This window comes from Sardina pilchardus, chromosome 5 (genome assembly GCF_963854185.1).
Source record: "Sardina pilchardus chromosome 5, fSarPil1.1, whole genome shotgun sequence".
Lineage (NCBI taxonomy): Eukaryota > Metazoa > Chordata > Actinopteri > Clupeiformes > Clupeidae > Sardina > Sardina pilchardus.
In genome coordinates this window covers 22,592,797-22,608,568 of record NC_084998.1, presented here as the reverse complement: position 1 = coordinate 22,608,568, position 15,772 = coordinate 22,592,797, and the positions used below count along the sequence as shown (strand labels likewise).

General features: G+C 43.2%; 1 protein-coding gene across 1 annotated transcript; it reads right to left on the bottom strand.

Moving 5' to 3' along the window:
- Positions 1-487: 487 nt before the first annotated feature.
- Positions 488-15,265, bottom strand: stk26 (serine/threonine protein kinase 26). The gene is made up of 10 exons (XM_062536954.1): positions 14,820-15,265; positions 11,655-11,885; positions 8,857-8,913; positions 7,843-7,951; positions 6,049-6,206; positions 4,856-5,041; positions 4,252-4,397; positions 3,583-3,700; positions 3,316-3,437; positions 488-3,042 (listed from the first exon to the last, which is right to left on the bottom strand). The coding sequence occupies exons 1-10, from the start codon at positions 14,859-14,861 to the stop codon at positions 3,027-3,029; spliced, it is 1,185 nt and encodes a 394-aa protein (XP_062392938.1). The 5' UTR covers positions 14,862-15,265; the 3' UTR covers positions 488-3,026.
- Positions 15,266-15,772: the final 507 nt, after the last annotated feature.

The following is a 15,772-nucleotide window of genomic DNA, read 5'->3' as shown; positions in this document are numbered from 1 at the left end:
GCAAATGGATGTAAAAGATTAGTTTCAAAAAGACTAATTTAAAGATTTTTGGTGCAGTGTACAAAAACTCTGATTAAATTATACAGTAAAAGAAGATGATCTCTTTATCTTGGCTATCAATAATTTAAAAAGGTTATTCAGAACAGAACCCTTTCACCAGATATCATTGTTTTATAACAGTTATGATTAAATTATCTTTATATAATAAAATAAAAATGTAAATTGTTCCTTTGAGAAGAGATTTCATCAGGGGCCAGAAAGATAATGTAACTGTAGAAACCAGATTCAGAGAACCTCTTCATCAGTGATCATTTATGCACAAAATCATATGCAAACTATAATTTTTGCACTGAACATTTACTTGTGGCCTAAGCTCAAATCAATGATTCAGTGGACTAGCCATAGGAATGCTTTTTAAGTGTGTAATGATGCAAAAAACATGGGACATGGGAGACCTGCAGAGTACAAGAGAGGTAAGTGTGACAACTTCATAATTTACATTTTTATTCTCAAACCAAACTAAAAAGCTCTTTGTAACAGTTGAAGCAAAAACAACCAAACAAAAAAAGCCTATTGATACAGCTTTGCCAGATCCTTGTGCAGCAATTTCATTTAATATTTACTATATAAAAGCTCTGATAAAGAAAATGTACAAAACTTCAGCATCAATGAGTTGTACTAAAGAAATATAAAAATATTATACCAAACATCGGATTGCTCAAACCTCCAGCCGCTCTGGCAACGTTACGGATGCCTGTTAAAGCATTTTGAAGATACAATGACCATTACAAATATATCGAGTGGAACGATAAATATTTAGGCACTATGGGTCGTTAACGTTGGCATTTCTTTTCTCCTTGCCAACAAGTTCCTCATCACCATCACCACCCAAACAAAGATGGCACCCTTTAGTTTTTGAGCTTGGCGGAACAGTCCCTTCTCGAAAGACTTCAATGTGATTCTGATGTTAAAAAAGAAAAAAAAAAAAAATTATAAAACAAAAAATAAAAACATTGCCCCAACACATCCAAACTAGAACTACACAACTACACAACCTGTGTACCAAACTTACTATATACCCCAAACTAGAGCTATATATGCACTTCTGCTTAAGCGTGTCCAATCTCCTTTTGGTTCCTTAACTGCAGTGTCTTGTACAACGTCGCACAACTGGCCAGACGAAGGACAATCCCCCCGAGATCTACTCGAAGAGCGGGGGAATGTCTGGAATCTGATTTTTTTTTTTTTAAGTATAAAATAACCCCACCCGCAAAAAAGTGTACGCAGTGCATATTTCCTTCAGAAGTACAGTATATCTCCCATGACTCCCGGAGAGAAGAGAAACTAAAGAAAGAGAGATAGAGAGAGAGAGAGAGAGAGAGAGAGAGAGAGAAAGGGGTGGGGGGACAATGACATGAGGGGAGGAGGCAATATAGTCATCATAGAGTTCCATCAATGCACTTCTGCACAATTACAAACAATGGAAAGAAAAAAAAAGATAGAAAGAAAATTAAACAAACATTTACACTCGTCTCCCACAGCTGATGTGCTTCAGTCTGCAAAGGTCTGTCTGTCTGGTTTGTTTACTGCGAATACATGTGAGACTACCTTAGCTATTAAATACTAAACATAAATATTCTTGAATAAGTTGTCACCTGCAACTTCATGCTCAATGTCCTGTAATTAGTTTTGGATTGACCAGTAACCAAACCTATGATTATGTTCTACATTTCTATTTACCCACGGCATTAAATGAAAAGCGTGCTCTATAACATGATAGATTCAGGCATCAAGGCCTTCTGAATGACTAAGATTTATGCATTTTCTAATTTTTGATTCAGACATGGATTACCCTAAACACCTTTTGCACAGCAAAATTTCACCCTTCTATTAAGACATAGCTATTATCAATGATCTGGTGACAATACAAAGGAAAACTGAAAATCAAAGAAACAAACGAAATACAAGACATACATCTGATGAGAATTCACCGATTATTTTGCCCCCTCTCAGTATTGGATTGTTTGCCTTTGTGTGTGTTGTGTGTGTTGTTTGTGTGTGTGTCTGTGAGGTATGTCATCCATATTGTCTGACGATATGCATGTCTCCCATACAGCAGTTGTGTAATGCTACAAGTAACAGTGTGTAAAGGGGGGTGGGGGGGGCTACAGTCAAACAGACAATAACTAATCTCTCTCAATTTACATATACACCTGTGGCCCTAAATATATATATTAGGGCCAAAGAAAAAAGAAAGATAAGCTATTTGTGAAAAACGAATGAAAACAAAACAACAACAAAAAAACTACTGGATGCTCCTTATGCTATGCAAACCCTTTCCTGTTATGTGTATTGTACTGAAAAGCATCCCAAAGAGCTCAGTTAAACTATAAAAACAGGATATGTCTTCCATATGATTTACAGGGAAAAAAATATATTATTGTAACACTACAATATAAAAAGTTAGAGTAATTAGAGCATTATACATGCTGACATCTTGGAACATAATTCCCTATTCTTGTTAAACCCTATTTTTACGTAATTAAAACGGTCTTAAGAGCTCACTCTTAACTCCCAGTATCTTGGTCAACAAGTGAGGCCTGACTTTTTAAAAAAAAAAAAAAGAGGAAAAAAAGAGAGAATTGAAAACAAAAAGATAAATACATGTCCAAAAAAAAAGCATATCTTTGGGAGAGGTCAACTGAATTCCTTTTGGTAGTATGGTGGTGAGCCGTGTCCTTTCCTATGGTGGCTCGGAGGGAAGACGGGGTTTCGATATGACGGGGCGCAGGATCGGGAGGGAGACACTGTAGCATCCTCTTCCGGCCTCTTCACCGTGGGTGCAGCACGTGCACGTGTGGAGAGTGAGTGTTTGTGAGTGAGTGTGTTCTCCATGTGGCCTGTGTGTGATCAATGTGTGAATGTGCGTGTGTGTGTGTGTGTCTGTATGTTTATATATGTGTGTGTATGTGTGTGTGTGTGTGTGTGTATGAGTATCTGTGTAGAAAAAACATCTACACATTGCATTAACTCACAGAGAACCTACAGGGTAAGACAGAGAGAAAGACAGATCAAGATATTTGCTGTATAAGCGAGCTACCTGTACTAGAGACATCAAGAGTGATATCTGGGTCCCCCCCCCATATAAGGCGTTTGTTTTGGACAAAGGCGCCTGCTAAGTAGCATAACCATAACCATAACCATAACACCGTTTCCCCCCCAAATCTAGAATGACCCTTCCACCTACAGTATGCTCCACATGATAGAGCATCACAGTGTGGGCCCAAGAGTGGCCCAGAGTGCCCGGTGCCTCACCTCTTCACCCTCTCCAGGATGTGGTTGACCATCTTGTCCGTGAGTCCTGGGCACATGTCCTCCGCTGCCTGCAGGCTCTTCTCCAGCTCCTCCAGCACGCCAGGCCTGTGCTGGAGCTTCAGCTGTAGCACACAGGTGCAGAGGCACACACACACACACACACACACACACGAATCGTTACACTTAAATACTACTTAAACACAAGTACTTGATGTAACTAACCAGTGTTCGTCATTGCTCTGTTAGGTTGGGCTACTGTTGTTTTACCTCAGCTAAAACTCGGCTCACGGTCCCGTTGGTCACTTTCTTGTCCGGCTTCTTCTTGCGAACGGTGGTGAATGACCACTCTGGCTGGGAGGAGTCGTTCTCCTTGTTGCTGGACTCCCTGGTAACATGGACAGAGGCCATGAGGTGAGTGCAGTGTGAAGCTTGACGGTTGGTTGTAAACACAGTGTGTACAGTACGTGCCCCATAAATCACTTGGTAGTAACGTCAGGGCCATCGTAGTAATGGTCCATTGTAGTAATACTTGTTACTGTATCAACACGCTTTCTAAACCCACCCTAGAGACTCTCGAAAGTTCAAGACTCCTGATATTTCAGATGCTCCGTTATCACTGACTATATTCAAATAAATGAATAAATAAATACACACACACACACCACGCACACACACCACGCACACACACCACGCACACACACCACGCACACACACACACCTCACACACACACACCTCACACAAATATTCTGCATGTATACAGAAACGTCACAGAAGAATGTGCAGTATGGGATATGATACAAAGACATTAAAATATTTCTGTGCGTCTGGATCCATAAGATGGCCTTTGCTAGAAGCCCACAGGCAGGTGCTAACCACCGGCTCAAACCCTGAGCTCCCATCTCGCGTGTGTTGGGCCCTGTGATGTAAGCACTCACGAGTCAGAATCCGAGCTGGAGTCTCCGTCGCTGTGTCCGTCATTCTTCCAGCGCTTCAGCCGGTCGATCAGCTCCGTGAGGTAGGACGTCTTCTTGGCGTTCTTCACGACGAACTTGTGCTTCAGGAGCTCCTTGGCAGTGGGTCTCTGCAGGAGAGAGAGAGAGAGAGAGAGAGAGAGAGAGAGAGAGAGAGAGAGAGAGAGAGAGAGAGAGAGAATGAGAGAGTGAGAGAGAATGAGAGAGTGAGAGAGAATGAGAGAGTGAGAGAGAGCATGAGAGAGAATGAGAGAGTGAGAGAGTGACAGAGAGCGTGAGAGAAAGAGAAAGAGGCACTTCAGGAGTGAGAATGACTGGAGGTGGCCAATGTACTGTGACACACATACGGACAATATTTTTCAATTTGAATGTTTCTCCGATGCACCCCTCTAGAGCCACGTCACTGTTTACGTCAACAGCAAAAGCTCAGAAAAGCCTTTGAGCTCAGCCAAGGGGTCTTGTGATTTGCATCCATCACAAGGCATCAGCGCGCAACAAGAAACATTACTATAGGATTTGGGGCTAATCGTCGACACCAATGATGAAATCCACATAGCTGTTCACTCACAAATGCAGGATCTTTGTTCAAACACAAGTCCACAAACTCCTTGAAGGTCTTGGAGAACTCGCCGTTGAGGGTGGGTGGGGTGTTCTTGGGAATGTGGAAGAGGACCCGCATGGGGTGCATGTCCGAGTTGGGGGGCTCGCCCTTGGCCAGCTCGATGGCTGTGATGCCCAGGGACCAGATATCAGCCTGGAAGGAGAAGGGGGGGAGGTTACACTCCAAAAACAGTGCATTCACCTAAAGCCTACCTTACACTGATAAGATTTGGGAAAGATTTTTGAAAGATTGTAGTCTTTTAACTAATGGCCCTCATTCAAGCTTCACTGAAAAGACTACAATCTTTCAAGAATCTTCCCAAATCTCGTCAGTGTAAGGTAGGATTAACATGACACAACACAACATAGAACAGAACAAAAAACATACCAACAAATAATAGCAGTCTGCTATTCATATTGCAGTCAGCGACAATTCTAATAGCTGAAAGATCCTATCTAGAATGTGAGCAGAATAATATAAACTAGAAGCAAGTATCCCGGAACGGTCAGATGACCAGTAACGACTATGATGAATACGGGACATCACACTTGACAAAACTTTGACACAGTATTTGCAAGGTTGTCGGTCAAACAAGGCATCTAGCTGAAGAAAACAAGTAAGGGCCACTGACTACCACCCTGCATAGCCCGCATACATACGCTACACGCTACCTGCATATTTAGTCACATTACACGGAGTCTGCTGTGTCATGTTTGCATTAAACACAATTTCACAGGAATCTGCTTGGCATAGCTTAAGGATAGCACGGTATTCCAGGAGCAAAGCTTGGCCGTGTCACTAGCCACCCTTGGAATTTGCCACAGTCTGTCAGCAGGCTTCACCTTAAGATCGGGGAGAACCCAGAAAGGGTTTCTTTCTTTTAAAGTATTAAGCTACTGGTTTGCCAGGTTTGCAACGACCAAATGCCAAACCAAAACAATTGACAATAATCTAATCCCTGATAATGTCTCAGTAGCAGACAGTCATACGAACACCTGACCTCAGGTGAACCCATCACTCCTTGTTCAATGCCCCAGTTAGATTGAAAATGACACACTTGGGGGGGCACTGTAGCACAACAGGCTACAGCGCTCGTGCCATAAACGGGTCCAAGTGCCCATGGGGACCCAGGTTCGAGTCCTGTGAATGAAGGCACTTACCTTTGAGTCATAGGCAGACTGCTGGATGACCTCAGGGGCCATCCAAAACGGGGTGCCCACAAACGTCTCCCGCTTGATCTGAGTGTCTGTCAGCTGCCCTGCCACCCCGAAATCCGCCAGCTTCACCTCGCCAGACTCGGACAGCAGGACATTGGCCGCTGGAACAAAATCACGCACACGCAGATCTTAATTTACACTGCAGCCATGGTAAACAAGAAAACCTACCCAAACATGGGCCTCTCTGGTGGCAGTGGCAGCCAAAACATCCTAGATACTGGAAATGACTGGTCTGGCTATCACCATACTAAGGTCAATCTTTTAAGATGGAGCATTAGTATGGGGAGTCTGTGCTTTATTTCTACTACACAAGAGGCGTGATCAATGGGCATCATTCAAATGACTGTACGCTTAGATAGTCCTTCAACCAATCAGACCAACGATCCGGTGTGTCTTTTGGATAAGCTAGTTTGTGACTGGACCCAAAGGTTGTGGACAGGAAGCAGGGGAGACAGATGTGCAGGTTTCCAGCCTGAGCTGCCGAGCGAGGCAGGTCAGGCAGGGTTCACCCAGCCTAGCAAATTACTGTTACTGATTACAACTACTGATGCTGTGAGTGGGACTCTGTGTGCATGGCAGAATTATTCCCATGATATGCAAACGAGTCAAATTAATCAGAAAACAATCAGTCCGTAACATCCATGGCCATCCAGAAAAAAAAAAAAAAGTTTAAAAGTGAGCAACCGAGTTAATTCTATTGCACAAAAAAAACAAGTCAGGCGAATAACAATGCTAAAAGAATGTCACGCCAATGTTATTGCACTCATTAAGGCGCTAGGGGAAAGAAGCTTTTAAACAACCAAACAGCTTACTGTAACAACACAGCCTACGCTATTAGACAGCTTAGGGTAAACTGCTGCATTTTGCCAAAAATACCCCAAGTATGTGTATTACTTAAACATACGTTGTGCACAAGTAATGAGGCATAATGTCAGGCTGTTTACACAGCCAGTAGCCTAGTCTAACAAAAACACCGGGAGCATACATTCAGTCATTCAGTAACAGGAAGCCAACAGGAACGACAGATCGAGTAGGCTGTCAAACTGCCCCCAGTCTAAATTTCAACTAAATAGCTCGATTTTAATTTGTTTGGGCTTTGTTTGAAAAAAATATATGAATGCAGGCTATTGCCTATGATTGATTACATATGGTGGCAAAAGGAAAAGGGACAGATCCTTGGGATAAAATGATACAAAATGATAGCTCAATGTAACAAGTCATTTCACACGTCGGGACAGGCCGACTGCCTGGACTGCACCTCCGTCACTTATGACTGAGTCATATGCACTCATTGTGCTTTTATCTAGTAGGGTGGTGTCATGGGTGGGGATCCTTAGTTATTAGACGAAACTACTGTAATGATGACAGACACAAACATGCGCTGGCCTACACCATTCGGATTATTCATACAGTCCCAGTGAGAGACAAATCTCATACACTCTGAGGCACCATGAACATACCAGCACTCAAATTTGGGTGGCCCTGCAGTTTGCAGCTGAAAAGGGGAGGACAAAATGTGTACGGCGGGAATCGTGAAAAACAACCACAATTTGGTGAAGCACGAGTGTCTGCCACACCCACCGCCACTTGACAGCTCAAAAACGCAAGGCTGCCCCAACTTGCATCAAATAAGATACTCAGACTTACAAATGCAGACTATTACAGTATCAAGCGCCCACACACGCCCACACACACATACACGTGCGTGCGCACACAAACAGGCACACACACACGCACCTTTGATGTCTCTATGGATCTTCTTCTCTGAGTGTAGGTAGTCCAAGCCTTTGAGAACTTCCTTTAACATGGTGGCTATTTGGTACTCATCCATAGGACCTGGTCGCAGCTGCAAACACACACACACACAGCATTTACCATGGGAAGAGAAGTTCCTGAAGAGGAGAGACTTATATCCTTATGTGCTTGTCTCCCCGCTAAAAAAAACATTTGCAGCAACACAACAGCTGTAGTGAAAGCACTATGGTGCAACAGGAAACCACAACAGTATCATGTATGATCTTCATGCCTTCCATATAACCTCTGGATATAGCACATCGCAGACAGTAGTGGTTTTACTTTTACTTTGCCTTTCCTGTTAGTTAACCTGTTAGCTAACCCCAGTTAACCTGTAACAGATTATGGAGCAAACATCCTCATACTCAAACACTGCAGAATTACACATTTTCTGTCCACATGAAGTGAAAACATGTCAGTTGTGGTTTTACTGTTCATAAAAAAAAGTTTATTTCAGTGTGTGTTTCAGTGGTCGCATATTCTTTCCTGTCAGATGCCAACAGTTCATTAAATACCTGACAGACAACATGTCAAACAGCTGAGCTTATGTCTGAGGAAGTCTTCCTTCATCTCACAAATCTAGTTTTGAAATTGGTGTAGTAGTCTGGATATTGCATTTGACCTCTATTGTTATATTTAAATGGCTGAGAATTTTGTTGAAAACTGGGCTCTTACAACCATTCCTCAAACAACTAATGGCTTAATTTGTCACCCTTAAAACTCTCCAATTCTCCAATTGAGCTGATCACCAGAGACCTGGGCTGGGGTAATGTATGAGGCGATATCTAAGCAGTTCTATTAGCCTAATTATCTCTTTAGGCCTAAATGTTAAGACTGCCACAGATAGACTGATAAATGAAAAATTAATGAGCAGAGCGCACACTCTCTCTTACACACACACACACACACACACACACACACACACACACACACACACACACACACACACACTCTTACCAGGTCTAGCGCTGATCCACCACCCAGATACTCCATGATAATCCATAGCTTGCTACCCTGTGAAGGTGGATGAACGGAGGGTTACTCTTCAGAAAGCTGAACATGATCCATTTAAATAAACAAGTGCAAAGAGACTGTTCTATACTGGCTTTGCCTTTGACAAATTCTGTGATGTGAACAGATAAACCAAATATGTGACGGGGGCAACGTGAGAAAGATGAACATAAGATATCTGCTTTTAAAAAGCTCTGCTTTTAATCGTGGGGTCAGGAGGATTGTGGGAATCGTGCGGTGGACAAGGACACTCGGTCCTCAAATCAAACATTCCTATGAGAGCCTCACACCGTAGGGTGGGAGGAGGTAGCAGCGGCAACAGTAGCAGGGGCTAGGAAAGGCCTTGACGGGCAGAACATAAGTGGCTGAACCTGACTGCCAGTGCGAACGGCACACTTGTCAGGGGCCTGGCAGAATTCACCAGGCTTAGTCACGTCCCTGCGCCCTTCTGGAAATACTGGTATAGTCACATAGCAGAGGGACGCTGCAAAAGAGCCACCTCTGCTCACAATGGCTGGATTATACTGGAGGAGATGCAGCAGGCCATCTTTTGAACTACCATATAAAGCAGCGCTATGGAGTTTTAGTCTACAACTAGCGAGCTAGCCACCCAAAAGACATTCTAAACCATGCAACCGCCACCCAGAGGCTTACTGGCACAGCTAGAAGCTTGCTAACATTCTAATGGGAGGCTTTCGGCAATATAGTCAGCAGTATACACAGTATATGGCTTTCGGCGAAATAATGTCAAGCTGTAAAATATTTTTTTCAATTTTTGCGGTGTGTTGCTTCATAATGCACATCCTGAATGGCTGGTGGGAATGACACGTGCGCTTATTTGTCCTTTTGTAAATTAGTCAGTGTCTTGCACTAAATACCACAATCTTCTGCATGACTCTTGATAGATTCAGATTTAGCTTGTAGACACTTATTTTTGTGATTTAAAGAGTCCCTTTAAGTCTCTCTTTAAGCATAACATAACATTTGCATAATGCCTCCCAATCTCTCCTCAAGTCAAGCCTGTTCTAAAGGGCTTAAAATACACTCAAAGGCCACATTAGGTAAAGCTTGCTAGTGCTGAGTTGGACCCCCTGTTGCCTTCAGAACCACTTTAATTCTTCATGGCATGTATAGTCAACAAGTTGCTGGGAACATTACTCACAGATTTAGGTGTATATTGACATGACAGCATCATGAATCAGACTCGTCAGCTGTACATACATGATGACACAAACCTCTTGTTTCACCACACCCCAAAGGATTGGGTATCTCTATTGGATGAGATCTGAGGTGTATTCAAATTTGGGGAAACAGTGGCGAACGTTCGCAGCAAACATGTTTTGTCTGGACATTTAAATCGGAATGCTTTGGTGTAAACATTGCATTGTAACTGTAACACTTCTCCCAGCTAACATCCAGCTCCACTGTATGTTCACAGAGGACTACATGTACCTCCTCAGACTGTTTGCGAGTGTTCGCAAACATTCACCAAAAACTCAATGCAAACAGAAAACAGTTTGCAAATGTTTGCCTATGTTTGAGAATTTGAACGCATCTTTGGTGACTGTGTGGAGGCCATTTGAGTAAAGTGAACTCATTGTCATGTTCAAGAAACCAGTTTCAGATGATGCAAGCTTTGTGATAAGGCATGCTATGCTGCTGGAAGCAGCCATCACAAAATGGGCACACGGTGGTTATAAAGGGATGTGATACTCAAGTGATACGCAAACAATACTCAATTGATACGCAGGGGCCCAAAGTGTACCGAAAGATCGCCCGCATTCATCACCAGCCTGAACCGTTGTTACAGGGCAGGATGTTTCCAAGTTGTTTACACCAAATTCTGACCCTACCATCCTAATATCAGTCGTAGCAGGTATCAGTGAGGCGCACAAATTGTAGTCTCCACTATAGCCCGCCAATACATTGGCTGATTAGATATCTGCATTTATGAGCTGTTGAACAGGTGTACCTAATAGGGTGGCCAGTGTTTGTATGTAGGTCATTCCATCATATAATCTCAGTATCTATTCAGCTAAGTGATGGTGTAATAATGGGATAATAAATATCTTTCCGGGTCCAACGTCTTTCAGACTAACTTGTTTTTCTCCATAGACAGTGAAATAAACAAATAAACAATTTTTTTCCTGCTATTCTGGGTAGCTTTAAGAAAATTGTCATCTTACTACTGACTTGTTGCCTCAACCTAATCAAATCCTATTTTTCGCGGAAGCCTGGATGTTAGTTACCCTTGAATATGTCATCTGGCTGCACAGCTGCAGTAATTACTCTGTTAAAGTTTAGTCTAAGTCTTTTCACAAAAAAAGCCTGTTCCCATCATACCTTTCTTGGGTATCAGAAAGTGTCGATGATAAGTTCAGTTTTGTACACAAAAAAGGTGCTTCTGGAGCTACAGTTAGAGTGAAAACTGACTAGTACTCAAGCCACAATATTTAATTTAATATTCTTCACGGTTGACTTCTGGACCTTACATTCTAGTGCATCTAACTCGGTCAATAGCAAAACTTTCTAATCAGCATTTTGCCAGTATGCAGTAAGTGCACAGGGTGTGTGTGTGTGTGTGTGTGTGTGTGTGTGTGTGTGTGTGTGTGTGTGTGTGTGTGTGTGTGTGTGTGTATGTATGTGTTTGGGTTTCCCTCCAGACACAAGCATTACAACAATGCAAAAAAGCAACAGGAAGCGTAAGTTCAAGAGTTTCTTCCAACTCGAACGCAGCACTGTACCTTCAGGTAGGAGCCGTAGTACTTGGTGACGTGCGGGCTGTCGCACTGACTGAGTACAGTGATCTCCTGCTGGATGTCCTCGATCTCGTCCTCGGCCTCCTCCAGGTCGATGGTCTTGATGGCCACCACATTCTGGGTGCGGTGGTCGATGCCCTTGAACACCTCGCCGAAGGAGCCCTTACCGATGCGCTCCAGCTTGGTGAACAGCTCCTCGGGGTCGACTCGGCTGTTCTGTGGAAGGGAAGAGGGGAATTATGGGAAGGCTAAGAGCAGGAGACACTGGTATAGATCAACTATTTCTAACAGGTGCAGGAGATATGGTAGATATACACTTGTCAGGTAATTGGTTTTTGGCATACTAAGATAATAAAAAACCATAGCCTCTAATTCCCCCGTAACAGATTGTATCACATGTAGGCAATGGGCAGATATTGAGTTGGCAAAAGAGAAAGAAGGCCAGTGTGTTTGCGCAAGAGTGTGAGTGTGTGTGTTCAATGCTTATCTCTTGGCAGGCAGGTTACAGCAGGTGTGAAGGACATGTAACCAACCATAACTGAAGGCCGCTGCAGAGAATTTCCTAAACACTCTGCTAATTATTAAAAGACCTCCTTGCACAAAGCCATCATTGTTGCTAAATGTTCATCATAAAACAGCTAATCAAATGCCTGGCCTTTTACTAGAAGGCATGCAGAGGGGGAAAATGGTTTTCCAAAATCTAAGTATAACGCAGACAACACAGCAAACAGTGTGGCTTCAAATTAGCCTTCAGTGTCAACATGTAGGCCTGAAGAACTAGAAAGCAAAGACATTCTGTCCTTTTATTTGTAAGGAATTCTAGGCCAGGCCAGGATGAAGTTCGACTACCAATCCCAACCCCCACCCCTCCTCCCATTCCAACACCTGGCAACCCCCACAGGCCCGCTGTTACCAGGCAGCCACCTGGTGCCCTGCTATCACCACAACAACAAGGAACCAGCTCACTGGCCTGCCACTCCCTCCAGCTGCTGTGGTTACAGTCTTGTCAACGCAGACCTGGGATCAGAGCTTGACTGCCGCTCGCTAGCCATCTGAAGCCTCAGCGCTGACCACACAAATAATTACCCTGTCCTCAGATCAACTGTAAATAATGGCACCTCATGAGGCTACATTGAAGGCCTTTTTCTGTTGCCAACGAGCAATGCACAGCAGGGCATACGGATGTTGTGGTGAAATGCCAGCCAATGCTGGTTAAGTGGCAATGGCTAAAAGTCGGTTAAAACTTCCCCCGAGCAAGGCAAGGCTTGAATCATTTTTCTGTGGCAGTGACAAGCTGCATCCTGCTTCACTGATCATGCAGAAGCTTGTTCCTCTGATAAACAAAAAAAAGGGGGAAGGGGGAGCAATCTAGCTTGTGAATTTGTCTTGCCGGCCAGTCAATCAACACATTTGTTAATAAACGTGACTCAAGACGGTGTAATTTCAGTGGACACAAGCCCTCTAGCCTGTAGCCTGTTTTGCTTTCTTTCCTGTTGTGTTGCTTCAGCATGTCAACACAGAAGCAATGGTCTGCTCATATGGGTTTAGTGCATTGAAGTAGGCAACACGTTGACACAGAACTGGTGATCAAACACTCAGTCACTCGAACACACACACACGTCAGAGAGGGGTTTCCAGTTACGCTGTGGCAGCTGACACTAGGTGCGAGCTAGACTCAGGTGTTAGCCTAGTTATCAAAGGAAGTGAGTGTAAAGAATACTTCCTCCATGACCACACCCTGACTGTGTGGGGCGAGAGAGTGCAAAACCAAGGGCGAGAGAGACAGACAGACAGAGAGAGAGAGAGAGAGAGAGAGAGAGAGGGAGAGAGAGAAAGAGAGAGAGAGAGAGAGAAAGAGAGAGAGAGAGCGATGCCTGTGGGCTGTGCCTCAGTCGGTCAGTCGCTAGCCTACAAAGCCATTGCACCTGCCGGCACTGCACTTGTCACACAAACTCAGACTTTGGACCAGATGAAACGAGCAGACTAAACATTACTCTCAGACCTCAAGGGTTGTAGAAAATTAGCCAGAGAGATGTGCCGGACTGTGGTTGATATAACGTCTGGGGAAACTTTTTTGAGAACATGCTCAACAAGAAGTGGCTTGGCATAATGCAGCTCACATCTCGTTCATCTGGAGTTCTCAAGTCTTGAACTCCATATGGCTTTGACCACTTCAAAGTAGCTGATAAAATAAGGCTTGGTTATTTTCGTGTCGTGCTTTTCCTCAAACGAGATTCAAGGGTAGGGGCAGGAACTCCCATGTCAAATGAGGACTGTTATAAACTGTATCAAGCGCACTTTGTAGAGTAGCAAACCTCTCAGAATAATCATGTCATCCATTTTTTTGCCAGACACGACAGAAACATTTCCTTTGAATCCCTCGTTTGAGGATTTAGCCTAAGCAGCCTGACGGCACCTTAGTCCGTGACGTCAGAAAAAGAACTGGATCTGTCCTGCAACAGCACATTCGGAACTTCCCATGCCGACTACACTGGATTGTTTGCTAAATCAACCCTGTGATACCACAGGGCGTTTCACAAGCCGACCACATTACTGACAACATAGCTTCGAGCGTTTATAGTTAGTTACATTGACCACAACTATCAAAAAAATTGGTCTCTGCCTGTTCCCACGTACAAATGCAGACGTCTATCAGAAACTTTGAGTGCCTATGTTTGGACCAGGAATAGCTCGACTGCGTCTATTTTTGAGCCAGTGAAATGATAAGGAGCACCCCATGAATCCTGAAATGGAACCATAGGACGTGTAAAAATAGATCGGAGACTTAACCATGCTATCTTAGGGCTTTGGACCACAGAGACTTGCCAGATCTCTAAAACAGCTGTAGAACACACAGGGACCATGTACACAAAAGTTAGCATACTTGCCTTGACTTTTACAAGCGCATAATAACTTCTGCTAACATTTTCCTCGCCAAACCCATCGTAACTGACGTTAAAGTGAACTAAACCAACAGCAATCATCACCCCAGTAAGTACATTACACGGAAAAAGTCAGCATGTAAACAACGCTTTTCCAATTGTTTCAGATCATGCTGATAATTACAAATACCACAGACACTGTATGCTATGCTTAATATGTGTCGAGTTGGTGTTGATAACAGCAAGTCGGAGGCCTTCACCACCTTACCTGCATTCCAGGGACTTGCACGGCTACCGGTGACTGGGCCATGTTTTGCGTCCAAACAGCTGAACCAAACAGCGAACGGCAACTATCCGAATCAAACTATGACGACGTCAACTAAAAAAAAATAAGTGTTAACTAAAAATATATACTTATATTTGACTAAATAGGCGTAGAATTTGCGTATGTGATACAGGTTAGCACCTTGACTACCTAGCCAGCTGCATAGGTAGCCGGCCAAGCTAGCTAGCTATTTAACCAAAGCACGCTTTCAAACTTGCTCGCCGGAGTATTTTTCCATGTCTTCGGTGTCGACGAAGCCCACTGTTGAATACCGGGTACACGTAGAACAGTCAAAAGTTCAGTTACATACTTCTTCGGATCGACAGAGCAAGTTTACGAAACTTTCATGAGTGAGACACAGACGCCATGCTCAACCTGCGCTGACTGCAAAGTTGTTTTCAGCCTACTTGGGTGGAGCCGAATACAGCGAACAGGCCGACAACGCTTGCGTCACTGGTGCCTGCTGCACAAAGATATGGTAGGCCCCCAAACTCTTGAGTTTTCCACATTGCACTGTTGCGCTTCTGTATTCTTATAATAATAATAATAATAATAATAATAATAATAATAATAATAATAATAATAATAACAATAATAATAAAAAAACAGAGAGTACAGAAAAAATATATTCACTGCTCATGTATAATTGTTTGAACAGATAATGTCAGATAATACAATTATTCATGACTATTTATCAACTGTGTCCTGTTTTAGCTTTAGCTCAATATGTATTAAACTAAATTTAGACCTTTACGATATATCTTAGCCTAAACGTCTCTTCTGGACACAGTATGTGTTTGTTCATAATGCCCCCTACTGTTCAGTAAACCTACAAGTGATGAACACAAACAAAAGAATAAAAGGTATATAAAAACATTTTTTAAAAGTACAATAAC

Bases quoted from the DNA above. Each gene is read 5' to 3' on its own strand.
- stk26 (XM_062536954.1), bottom strand. From the start codon at position 14,861: ATGGCCCAGTCACCGGTAGCCGTGCAAGTCCCTGGAATGCAG. The intron at 4,398-4,855 runs GTGAGTGAACAG...TCTCTCCTGCAG, and splicing joins TGAACAAAGATCCTGCATTT to AGACCCACTGCCAAGGAGCT. The intron at 3,701-4,251 runs GTGAGTGCTTAC...CCATGTTACCAG, and splicing joins TCCAGCTCGGATTCTGACTC to GGAGTCCAGCAACAAGGAGA.